Here is a 12,808-nt window from a genome sequence, read left to right on the forward strand (position 1 = left end):
CCCCGCGCGAGTCGCCTCGGCCTCGGTTTGGTCCGCCGAAGCGGCAGCCGCAGCCGCGCACGCCGCGTTGTCGCGGGCCTTCTTGACGATGGCCCTGTTGCACCGGTCGGTGGTGACAGCCTCCCGTCGTTGAATTTTCGCCCTCTACTCGGCGTTTGTTATGCCCGGTGGCTTGGACGGCGGCGCCCTTGGCTTCCTCTGTTGGCTGGGCGACAGAGGCGGTCGCGGTTGCCGCCGCGCGGGGGGCGACGTACTTCTTCGATGGCATGGCGGCCGGCTGGGAGGTGAGCGGGAGGGAGATTGGCGGGAGGAAAGGAGAAAATAAGAGGGAAGTGGGGAGAAAAACGGGAAGAAACGGCGGGAATAGGCGCTGGACTCACCGACAGGGCGGACCCACGTACCATTTTCGTTTGTGCCGGCGCCTCAGGCGCCCCCAGGGCGCTGGGTTCTGCCTGAGTCCGTCGATACCAGTTTCGGCCCGAGCCGGCGAAAAACAAAATTTTGAGACGACTGACGTTTTTTCGACGCCGGCGTGGCAAAAACACCTGAAAAAGACCTGTTGGGGATGCGGATGGAGATGCTCGTGTTACCGCAAGCGCGCCACCAATCGGCATCCCCGCCCCCGCTTGATCCGACGCCGATCGTGTTAATAGCATCGGGAGGCGCGCGCTCTGTCACAGAGTAGGATTGCTTGCCAACCAAGAGACTGATATAAAGCGGAGGTGAAAGTAAGGGAGACTTTGGGCTCGATCGGAGCAAGCAGATGCAGATGCAGATGCAGCTGCGGCACCACCACCCAGCTCCGCTCCCGGTGTCTTGCTGGTAGGACGCTGCCTCCTGCGCTGGACCATGTATACGTACGTACTTGCCGTAACGGCATTGATGCGCCCTGCAAGTGTACCACTACCACCAACCGCGTACGTACGTAATGCTACGGCACGACACACGACAAGCGCGTCGTCTGTGGTTGTTGCCGCAGGCAGGCGCGATCGTGTGCCGGATGCGGCGTACGTCCATACGTGGGTTCTGCGGTTCACTGAATCGCTCTTCATCGAGATCGGGCGGGTCACCGGATCAGGCTATTGATGCGCCGGGGTACGCGCAACCGGCCGGCCGGCCGATCGGCAGTGCTCTTAACCGCGTTGATCGATCGAGCTACATTTCGTCGGAGATGTTGCACGACAAATTGCAGGATGGTACGTGCCTCGGCCACGTAGAGATCGACAGACATATAAGTAGGTCTTCAAGTACCAATCCGGTGCAGGCCCAGCTAGCAAGCTACCCAGCGGATCTGTACGTTAGATCCTATGTACTGTACGTACACAGATTTGAGGTACGTACGATCGATCCGCACTCGAAAAGCGATCGGGTCCCTCTACCTCCCTCTAGACCATGAAATGCACAAAGAAATTCCACTGTCGATGTACTGGATCGCAACATGTTGGTACTACAACTCGACGTGGTTGCCACAGTAACAAGCAGATGGCTGTGGGAATTATTTTTTTGAAACAAGACAAAAGATTTGACATTTCAGTGATTAAGGAAGAAGGTTTAGACAATGCCATAAAACGGTAAAAAAATAAAGGCCTACTCTCGCGCCATTACAATACTCAAGTGCTTGGCGTCGGCCAAAGCCTAAAAAGACAGCTCCTCTTTAATCTTACTAACAAGGACCGCTGATGGAGCGGCCGTATTGCGGAAAATTCTAGCATTCCGCTCCGAACAAATCTCCCAGGAGATGAGCATCATCAGCGAAGCAAGCGCCTTGGGGGATTCCTTACGGATATGAATGTTTCCTGTCCACCATTCCCTCACTGAGACCCTCGTCATCCAAGCTGCGGGATTGATGTGCTGCAAGCCGAGCCATTGGAGAACATCATTCCACACGCGAAGGGTGAAACGACATTGGAACAGTAGGTGGGCCGCTGATTCCTGACTTTGCTTGCAAAGGGGGCAGAGACCGCAGTTGGGCCATCCACGACGAAGAAGGCAGCCTGTTCTGAAGAGCAAGCCAAGCAAAAAATTTGCACCGCGGAGAAGCCCACACCTTCCACACCGAAAGAACCATGTCCGACGTAGTAAGACCCTCAAATTGCGCCTTATAAGACGAGGAGGCAGAATACAAACCGTCCTTGGTGAACTTCCAAATAATGGAATCCTCCATATCCTCAACAAGTGTGACCTGAGCAACCTTTTTTCAAAGGTTGGCAAACTGATGAACGTGGTCGACGGTTAGGCCATTGGAGATGTCGATGTGAGAGATCCAAGTGTTGGTTGATAAAAGCTTGCTGGACCGAGCAGTTTTTCTTTTTGGATAGATTAAAGATGTCAGGTGCAATATCACGCGGGCGCAAACTATTCAGCCAAGAGGAGTTCCAGAATCTGGCCATACGCCCATTGCCAACCGTGACTATAGTGGCAGCCGCAAACAAATCTTTGTCCTTGTCCGTACATGGCGTGCCTATAGCAATCCATGGTTTTGTGGGCTCTTTTCATTCAAACCAGAGCCATCGAAGCCTAAGAGCCTTGGAAAATTTGTTCAAATTGAGCACATCCAGGCCAATAGGCGCGGCGAAGATGGTTGTGGGAATTGGTTACGCTTACACACCGTAGCCCCATGTGATAGATGTACGTACTCTACACGCGGTGTATAGCTCATATTCATACTTCTACGGGTGGAGTCCTCGCTGACGCAAATGTAGGCGAATTACTACTGCGCGTCTTTGCATTCAACTTACTACATGATAAATGTTCATGTGTGTGTGTGTGTGTGTGTGTGTGTGTGTGTAGCTCCAAATAGAGTATGATGAGAAAGTACAACAAATAGTGTGTATTTCAAACATTTGGAGAAGTTACTGTATTGGTCCACTACGCAGCTGATGAACGAGAAAGAATCAATCTCTGACAGCGGTGTAAAATTAGTCCACCGTCGATGTTAGTTAGCATCCTCGCACCGACAAAAAATTCAGGCAACTCTCAAACATGGCAACGTCCTCAATAATCATGCGCTCCCAAACAATTATAAAATGCAAGCGGAGATCAAGACGTAACGTGGGATTAGTTCCAGACGGTGAGGCTCCGAGTCTCGGGACACGTGAAACTGTCGGATCTAGTCGCGATCGACAACAAGCATTCTATTTCTCCATAGTCCACACACCACTAGACAACAGCAGCTAACGTTCCAAAGGTAAAATGGCGACATGCTCGTGTCGTGTGTCCTCCGGCCGGCAGCGGCCACAGCGACACGCCAACGCTAAACGACCAAAACGAACCATGCACTTATGCTGGATCACTAGAGCTATCAGACGCAGGAACAGACACCCGATCGAGGCAGGAACCAATGGAACGATCGATCAACCTCAACTCGTGTCGATAGACAACTTTAATTATGGTGGCCCAGCCCGCTGCATGGACTGGAAGTGGAACGGAACGACGTGCATGACGGCGACCGGACGGCGATGGGGCCTGCCCGGCCTACGGCCAGCCCTGCACCCAGACGGGCTCCCGCCGGCCGCCGCAGAACTTCACCATCCACGGGCTCGGCCGGACCCCGAGGCAGAGCATCCCCGTCATCGCCGGCGCCTCGTAGTACTGGTAGTGGTGGGCACCGGCCTCGTCCAGGCAGCTGCTCGAGCCGCCGGAGAAGAGCCAGCGGGTGGACGACGAGGACGACTGCACCGACGCCGCGGACGAGGACGGCGACGAGGACACCCGGGACCTGCCGAGCGCGATCCGGCGGAACACGGCGGCGATGAAGCCGATCTTGATCCACTTGAGCCTCCTGTAGCCGCCGCAGCAGCACTTGCAGCTCCTGTCGCCAGCGGGGGCGCCCTTGCTCCTGCGGCCCTGCAGCCTGCCGCTGTCGCCGTACGACGACGCCGAGACGGCCCGCGCATGGTAGGACGGCGGGGGGGTGATGGCCGGGACGGCGGCGGGGAGCGCCCTGCAGCAGGAGGTGGCGTCCTTGGGCGTGCCCGGCTGGGACTCCCAGCCGAAGGGCACGGCGGCGGGGCCGGCGCCGTAGTAGCGGAAGGAGGGGTTGGCGAGGGAGCTCTCCCTGGTGAGCAGGCGCGCGTAGAACTCGCCATCGTGCGTGATGCTGAGCGGGCTCTGCGGGCAGCTCGGGGTCGCCGCGCCGCTGCGAGCCTTGGGCGTCTCTCGCCCTCTCATGGTGGATGGTATGATCTCTGGGTAGGTGGTGCGGTGGACGGAGGGAATGGAATGGGGGAGGGTGTTGGTCGCTGCGTGGGAGAGTGTGGAGCGCGAACGATCCGAGAAGTGGAGAGATCCGATGGCGCGTTTTATATGCGGGAGGAGGGTCGCTCCTCTTGCTCGGTGGTCACTTGCGATCCAAACTACTCGCACACCTTTTTCCTGCCCACTTGCGGGGAATGACACGCTGGCACGTGCCAATCAGTGCTTGTGTGTATTATGTATACAAACGCACGACGGGTCAGTTCGATTTTTTTTGATTTTTTTAGTAAAGGGGAGTTTTATTCCATATCAATAGGGTTACATTCCGCTCACAAGGTGATGAATGAAAGGAGGGTCACGCTGCAACCAACAAGCGATCCTACGTGTCGTACGAGCATATATAGTTAGAGTGACAATGTGGAACCCTGATTTGTGATCTAGCTATCTTAACATGTTTAAACTCCCACACCGCCAAACCGAATGCCTCTGTTGCGTTCGTGCTCTCAGCTGTGGACCTCTGTCTCTCGTTACAGCCGTGTCTGTCCAACGTTGCTTCCTCCGAACTACAATACCCGCGTGACCTGTTAGCCACTGTTGACTTAATACCGCACATACCTGATGGTACATTATGTAGGGTCAACGATAAGCCCCTATCCATTGCTTATGCATATGAGGCTGCTTTCTTCTCTAGGCCGGAGGATTTGTTCACAGATTTTATTTGGGGAAAGAACTATGCGACTAACCGCTGCAGGTTGTTTATCTGGCTTGCGCACCGTGGGAGACTGTACAACAACGAGCGTCGATTCGCGGAACTAGACAGACTCCGACTCATGCCCATTATGCAGGTCCATTGAATCAGCGTCCCACATACTTCTCCACTGCTCTATTGTTGCTGACGTCTGGTCGACGGTCGACTCTCTTAACATCAACCCTGCAGAATGCTCCTCCATCAAAGACTTGTCGGGGCTCCAGCCTCCTTACAAGATTCGCAACACGGTAATTATGGCTATTCTTTGGAGTCTATGGAAAAGAAGAAATGCTAAAGTCTTCAGAAACGAGGATGAATCCCGAGGACTTGTCCTTCGACGTGCGGCTCAAGACATTTTTCTTTGGTCCAGTAGATGTGTAAACGCAGATATAAAGCAAATTCTATTTGATTGGGGAATCATGTTGTCCCGGCTAGATGTAGCATAGAGTATCAGTCTTTTTTTTTCTCCTCCCTCTTCGCCTTCTTTGTATATACTCTCTGTCAAAACACAAAATTAATAAAATTTTCAGGTTGGCTTTGACCGCCATAGTTCCCTAAAAAACATGTTTAAACTCCCTCTCCAGCATAAAATGCTTGATTTCCTTAACCGGTTGACCGAGAGGCGATTTGTCTAGCGAAGCATCCTTCATAGCACACGTGGCACACATAGAATCTGATTGCACTATGATCGGTAACGAAAACCATTGAAGGGCAAGTGACATACCTATCATGAGCACCTAAATCTCCGCTTTAAGAGCATTGTTGTAGAAGAACAATAGATGACAAGTTGTGAAAATAACAACTTCCCTATGGTCTCTCAGTATCATTCCAGCACCAACTGAACCTTCCTCTGGGGAGAAAGATCCCTCATCGACAAGGCGAGCCAATTTGCTGGTGGTGGCTCCCAAGGAAGATCCGACAGCTTATCCTTCACCTGAAACTGGACAGGAACATCCACCGAATTCTTCCTTCGATAATTTATTATTTAGTGAGAAGTTGACATTACATGTTGAAAGGATCGATATGGTTGACTAGAGGGGGTGAATAGGCAACTAACAATTTTTGGCTTTTTTTTAATAATTTAAACTTTGCATCAAAGTAGGTTTTCTAGATATGCAACTAGGTGAGCAACCTATATGATGCAACAAGGATAGGAACACAAGCAAGCAAGTGATATGAAACAAATAAGCTTGCACAAGTAAAGACACGAGGTAACCAAGAGTGGAGACGGTGGAGACGAGGATGTGTTGCCAAAGTTCCTTCCCTTTGAGAGGAAGTACGTCTCCGTTGAAGCGGGGTGGAGGCACAATGCTCCCCAAGAAGCCACTAGGGCCACCGTATTCTCCTCACGCCCTCACACAATGCGAGATGCCGTGATTTCACTATTGGTGCCCTTGGAGGCGGCGACCGAACCTTTACAAACAAGGTTGGGGCAATCTCCACAACTCAATTGGAGGCTCCCAACGACACCACGAAGCTTCACCACAATGGACTATGGTTTCGCGGTGACCTCAACCGTCTAGGATGCTCAAACACCCAAGAGTAACAAGATCCGCAAGGGATTAGTGGGGGGAATCAAATTTCTCTTGGTGGAAGTGTGGATCGAGGCCTTCTCAACCACTCCCGAAGAAATCAACAAGTTTGATTGGCTAGGGAGTGAGATCGGGCGAAAATGAAGCTTAGAGCAATAATGGAGCTTAGGGTTGGAAGAGATAAGTCAACGGGGAAGAAGGGGACCCCTTATATAGTGTAGGACAAAGATCCAACCGTTACCCACCAACCAGCCCGCGGCCAGCGGTACTACCGCGCCAGGCCAGCGGTACTACCGCGCCAGGCCAGCGGTACTACCGCTTGCTACCAAGCGGTACTACCGCACGGCCATGCAGTACTACCGTACTGGCCCGCGGTACTGTCGCAACCCCAGCGACAGCAAGGTCAGATCTGACGCGCAGGAGCTGAGGGCGGTACTTCCGCAAGCGCGGTACTACCGCGCCTCCATGCGGTACTACCGCAAGGCAGAAATCCCCTAGCTAGGGGGAGGAAACATTCGTGCCTACTTCCGCAAAGAAACGGAAGAAGCAAAAACCCGACACAGTAGTACTGCCGAGGGGCGGTACTACTGCCTGACAGCATAGCGTGGTACTACCGCGGTAGGTGCGGATGTAAAAAATTACATCCGCCCCTACTACCGCGAAGGAGCGGTACTAGCCTGGTGGGCAGCGGTAGTGCAGCTCCAGGGGAGCGGTACTACCATGGGCACCTGCGGTACTACCGCGCCACCGCATGGTACTACCGCTGATGCCTACGGTACTACCGCTTTCCTGGGAGCAGTACTACCGCGACCCAACTCAGCAGCCAGAACCAGGGAGGCGAGAAAGCGGAGGAAGCTCCAAGGGAAAAAGGAGGGGACAAGAAGGTGACGTGTACGTGATGATTCCACCCAAACCTTTCCAACGTGGACCCCCTCTTAATAGTACGGCTTTCCTACGACTCAAATCCACCAAAAAGAAACGTAGAAAAGACGCCGTCTTCAACAGTCTTCGAGGGGCACCCAACCGTCTTGTGCCTAGCGATGAAATGTCTGGGATACTCAAGGCACACGATTAGTCCGCAAATGCGTTGTCATCAATCACCAAAACACCTTAGGGATAAATATGCCCTTACAATCTCCCCCTTTTTGGTGGATTGATGACAATACGGGATTTGCACAAGGGAAATAATATTAAGTAACCGCAAACCCCTCCTCGCTAGAATATAGACGGGCTCCCCCTAGATGTGTGCCACCTAGATGAGTGCTTTGGACTGCACGGCACACATACTAGGATCAAAGCTCCCCCTATATTATAGAGACAAGACATATCTATCACTAGACAAGATAGCACAAACATAAGTTAACTAAGATAGATAGAGTGCATATGTCTTACACCATATGTAGGATAGGTCTCGAAGGCACAAACAAAACAAAAGAAAACGAGGCAAACGAGGTCCAAATGACAAAGCAAACAAATACACCAAGCACGACACAACGCAAATCCCTACACTCTCTCCCCCTTTGGCATCGAGACGCCAAAAAGGCAGAGAGGACACCTACACACACGGGGTGGCTCAGGCAGAGAAGTCGTCCCACTGCTCCTCGTGCTCCTCGTCAGACTCAGTGGCGGGGACGGTCTCCTCGATGTCCTCCTCTGAACTGGTCCACTTGTATCCCTGCTTCGACATCCAGGCAGCCTCAGGTGTGATGACGTCCTCAGACCCGCCAGACACATCCTCTCCAAAGAGCCTCATAACCTTCTTGTCACGGCGGCGACTCTCCTTGTCTGCCACGTGAGCCCTGTACTGTCCCTTTGCCTGCATGCAGAAGAGAGTCTTCATCTTGTCCTTTAACTTCTTGGCCCACGACGGCTCAGAGGAAGGTGTGGTGGACCTAGCAGCACGGTCCTCAGCAATATTCTCAGCAGCAGCCTCCTCCTCACCAACAGCCCTCCTAGCAGAAGAGGCCTCAGCACGGGTAGTGGTGTTGGCCCAGTTGGGCTTGACACGGAGGCTGATGGACTCATGGCGAATCCAGTCTGGAGCAAGGAACTCATCACCAGGGTACATCTTCTCCCAAGTGGTGGAGAGCAGCAGAAACAGGTACGGTCCGTAGATAGGTACCTTGCGAGTGAACACCGCACACCGAAGCTCACACCACATGATGTGTGGGACATCAAGTGGTTGAGTCTGAGATGAACGCGCCTCTGCACACAGGAGCAACATGTCCACTAGATAGGCATGGACCTTGTCCTTGTCGCCAATGCGTGGGAACAGAGTGTTGCGGAAGATGCGATGCATGATATCCAGAAAGGAGTTCAACACCCAAGTTGACTTGCCATTGGGGAGCACCTTCTCAACAAGGAAAGGCTGAAGCAGGTTCTTGTTGGCAGACTCAGAGTTGGCGTGGGGGCGAACACCAACGGGGGTGTGAAGCCCGTCATCAGGAATGTGAAGCAGATCCATGAACTCTTTCCATGTAGCAGACAGCTGACGGCCGTTGGTCATCCAGATCATCCTCCGCTCATCCCCGGGATGAAAGTACACTGAGGCAAAGAACTGACAGATAAGCTCAGGGTCATAGTCAAGGTGAAAGGAGATCACTGGCTCAATAGCAAACTGCTCCACCAAGTCCAGAGCCTCTCCAAAATAGTCACGAAACCTGTCCTTCCGCATGTGATGCATGTCTATCCACTTGACATCCACGAAGGTATTCTGCTTGCTCTTGATCACATCCAGATAGATGAGAGCCTGTTGCTTGGTCCAGAACAACTCGGTGCCTCTGAGGATAGCCCGAGGATTCACATAGGGATTGATCCTCCGGTGTTCGACATACTCAGAGACTGAAATCTCGTCCATGCCCTTAGCAGGTTCCTTTTGCTTGCTGGCAGTGGTCTTGACATTGCGCTTGGGGGCATTGGAGCCCTCTGGGGCTTCATCTTGGGGGTTGCGCAGACGCTTGGAGCCAGTGTCACGACTGGGATTGGAATGGCGAGAGCCACCACCTGAGACACAAAACGCAAAACACCCACGACAAACAAGAGGGATCAATGCAAAGACCACAATAAAGCAAAAGAAACATGTAGAAAGCGCCCAAGATAATTGCCTAGAGAGAGATTTGACCCCTACGGTAGTACTGCCAAGTGCTGCGGAACTAAGATAGTAGTACCGCTCTTAGACGCGGTAGTACCGGGTCTAGGAGCGGTAGTACGAGCTTAGTGCCTCAGCTAGCGCGGTAGTACCGCACGAGCGGTAGTTCCGCACATGAGACACGGTAGTACCGCACCGCGTCAGATCCGAACAAGTTCAAATATGAGAAAAGCCCGCGAAACCGCGGCGGTACTACGGTTGGACAAATCTACCACAAGACAACATATCAAGTATGATTCCTACGCGACACGACTCTCCTACATCCTACTCTTGCATAGATTTGGCCTAAAATCTCAAGAACAACAAGCATCTCCCCAAAAACCTAGAAGCGAGAGAACAACCAAGAAAATGAGGGATTTGGGGAAAAACCTTGGTCCATGGCAAGAGGAAGTGGTGGGGAACGATCCCACCGGTCGGAATCCAAGGAGAGTGGCCGGAGACGGAGATCCGGCGAGGACCTCCGGCGCTGTTCTTGAGCAAGAGAGAGAGACGTGGGGAGAGAGACAAGTGAATGGGTATGGGAGTTGGAACTCCCCTGCCCGAGTCATGACCCCCACGCTCCCTCGACGGCGCGGTAGTACCGTGCCCCATCACGGTAGTACCGCTCGGCGCGGTACTTCCGAAGTACCGCACCTGAGCGGTAGTATCGTGCCTCTCAAAGCGGTAGTACCGCGGCAAGCCGCGGTAGTACCGTGGGCTCAAGAAGATGCACGTTTCAAGCACACGAAAAACGGGGTCTTTGCACAAACACTCCGAGGCAACACGACACCACAAGACCACGCTACACACAAAGGCAGAAAGGCACACGACAAAACAAAACAACCACGAGACACCACCTCTCCAAAGAGAGGGCGGTGGCCGTAGCCACCTATGTTTGAGTCAATTGGTATGGCACCACGAAGAATTATCCTTGGGTCCATGACCACAACTCGTCTTTGAAGCACAAGTACCATCAAACATGGCTAATGTGAAAGACTTGATCAATTTATGCATAATGGGGGAGGGAGAGTTCATTGAGAGAACAACACTCCCCCTATGTCCATGCCTACATCTAAACAAGACAACACGTTGAGTATGGTGGGGTGTGCAAGGGTTCAAGCAACATTGCTTGAATCAATGATATTTAGCTCATGCCTTAACTCGTCAAATCTTGCTTCATCCAAGGGCTTCATGAAAATATCTGCAAGGTTGTCATGAGTGTTGACATAGTTGAGCTCGATCTCTCCTCGCCTAATGTGATCCCGGATGAAGTGATACCGGATCTCGATATGCTTCGTCTTGAAGTGTTGCACCGGGTTGAGAGAGATCTTGATGGCACTTTCATTGTCACACCAAAGAGGCACTTTATCACAAATGACACCGTAATCCTTTAAAGTTTGCCTCATCCATAAGAGTTGTGCACAACAACTACCGGCCGCCACATACTCCGCTTCGGTGGACGAGAGAGACACACAACTTTGCTTTTTGGAAGACCAACTTACCAAAGAGCAACCAAGGAATTGGCACCCTCCGGAAGTGGACTTCCTATCCACTTTGTCTCCCGCCCAATCGGAATCCGAATACCCTACAAGCTTGAAGTTTGCTCCTCTTGGGTACCATAAGCCAAAGTTTGGGGTATGAGCCAAATATCGAAAGATTCGTTTGACCGCCATAAAGTGACTTTCCTTAGGTGTGGCTTGAAACCGTGCACAAATTCCCACACTCAACATGATATCCGGTCTAGATGCACAAAGGTAAAGCAAGGAGCCTATCATGGAGCAATATACCTTTTGATCCACCGCTTTACCATTGGGATCTATGTCAAGTTGGCACTTGGTGGGCATTGGAGTGGAAGCCGGCTTGACATCACTTAGCTTTAATCTTTTGAGCATGTCTTGAGTATATTTGGCTTGATTGATGAAGGTTCCTTCTCTTCTTTGCTTCACTTTGAACCCTAGAAAGAACTTCAACTCTCCCATGGAAGACATCTCGAACTTTGAGGTCATGAGAGCGGCAAATTCCTCATTGAAAGCTTTGTTAGGGGAACCAAAGATGATATCATCAACATATAATTGGCACACAAACAACTCCCCTTTGACCTTCTTAGTAAAAAGAGTGGGGTCGATTAGCCCAAATTCAAAACCACGGTCTTGTAACAACTCGGTAAGGTGGTCATACCACGCACGTGGGGCTTGTTTAAGGCCATAGAGTGCCTTATCGAGTTGATACACATGATCGGGAAAGTAGGGATCCTCTAACCCGGGGGTTGCTTGACATAAACCAATTCATTAATGGGACCATTAAGAAAAGTACTCTTCACATCCATTTGTTGTAACTTAAAGTTATGATGAGAAGCATAAGCAATCAACATGCGAATAGATTCAAGACGAGCAACGGGAGCAAAGGTTTCACCGTAGTCGATACCCTCGACTTGGGAGTAGCCTTGTGCTACCAAACGAGCCTTGTTGTGAATGATAATCCCATGGGCATCTTGCTTGTTCTTAAATATCCACTTGGTTCCAATGACATTGTGGTTCCCCGTCGGTCTTGGCACCAATCTCCACACTTTGTTGCGCTCGAAGTTGTTGAGTTCTTCATGCATGGCATTGAGCCAATCCGGATCTTCTAGCGCCTCATAGACCTTGTGGGGTTCGACACAAGAGACAAACGCGTGATGCTCACAATAGTTTGCTAATTGTCTACGAGTGCTTACCCTCTTTCTTAAGCTTCCAAGCACATTCGTCATGAGATGATCCTTGGTGGAGAGCTTGGAAGCAACCTTGGCAGCACGACGCTCCAATTCCTCCTCGGGGGTGAGACAAGGAGTGGTCACTTGATCATCTTGAGCGTCGTCTTGAGCTTGTTCTTGTTCTTGAACTTGCTCGGAGGAGAGAACTTGACCTTGGGCATCACTTCATGTGTCAACACCGTCTTGAGCATGATCTTGCCCTTGGTCATGTTCTTGAGGATGAGGGCCTTCATGTTGTTCTTCGGAAGCGTGTGGGCCTTGGGTTGGTGATGGCTCCACTTGAGTGGAGCTTTGTCCTTCTTCTTCGGCCACAAGGGGTTCCTCAATGGGTAGGATAAAGCCAACACCCATTCTTCTTATGGCTTGAGGAGGAATTTCATCACCTACATCACAAGTGCCACTTTGCTCCACTTGGGAGCCGTTATTATCATCAAACTCTACGTTACATGTCTCCTCAA

General features: G+C 51.7%; 1 protein-coding gene across 1 annotated transcript; it reads right to left on the reverse strand.

The window, feature by feature from the left end:
* Positions 1-3,095: 3,095 nt before the first annotated feature.
* LOC125536298 (uncharacterized) lies at positions 3,096-4,286 on the reverse strand. Its single transcript, XM_048699495.2, has one exon. It carries the CDS (start codon positions 4,168-4,170, stop codon positions 3,475-3,477), a length of 696 nt encoding a protein of 231 aa, XP_048555452.1. The 5' UTR covers positions 4,171-4,286; the 3' UTR covers positions 3,096-3,474.
* Between the last annotated feature and the right edge of the window lie 8,522 nt (positions 4,287-12,808).

Source organism: Triticum urartu, chromosome 1A, assembly GCF_056163025.1.
Source record: "Triticum urartu cultivar PI428250 chromosome 1A, HENAU_Tu73, whole genome shotgun sequence".
Lineage (NCBI taxonomy): Eukaryota > Viridiplantae > Streptophyta > Magnoliopsida > Poales > Poaceae > Triticum > Triticum urartu.

Bases quoted from the DNA above. Each gene is read 5' to 3' on its own strand.
- LOC125536298 (XM_048699495.2), bottom strand. From the start codon at position 4,170: ATGAGAGGGCGAGAGACGCCCAAGGCTCGCAGCGGCGCGGCGACCCCG.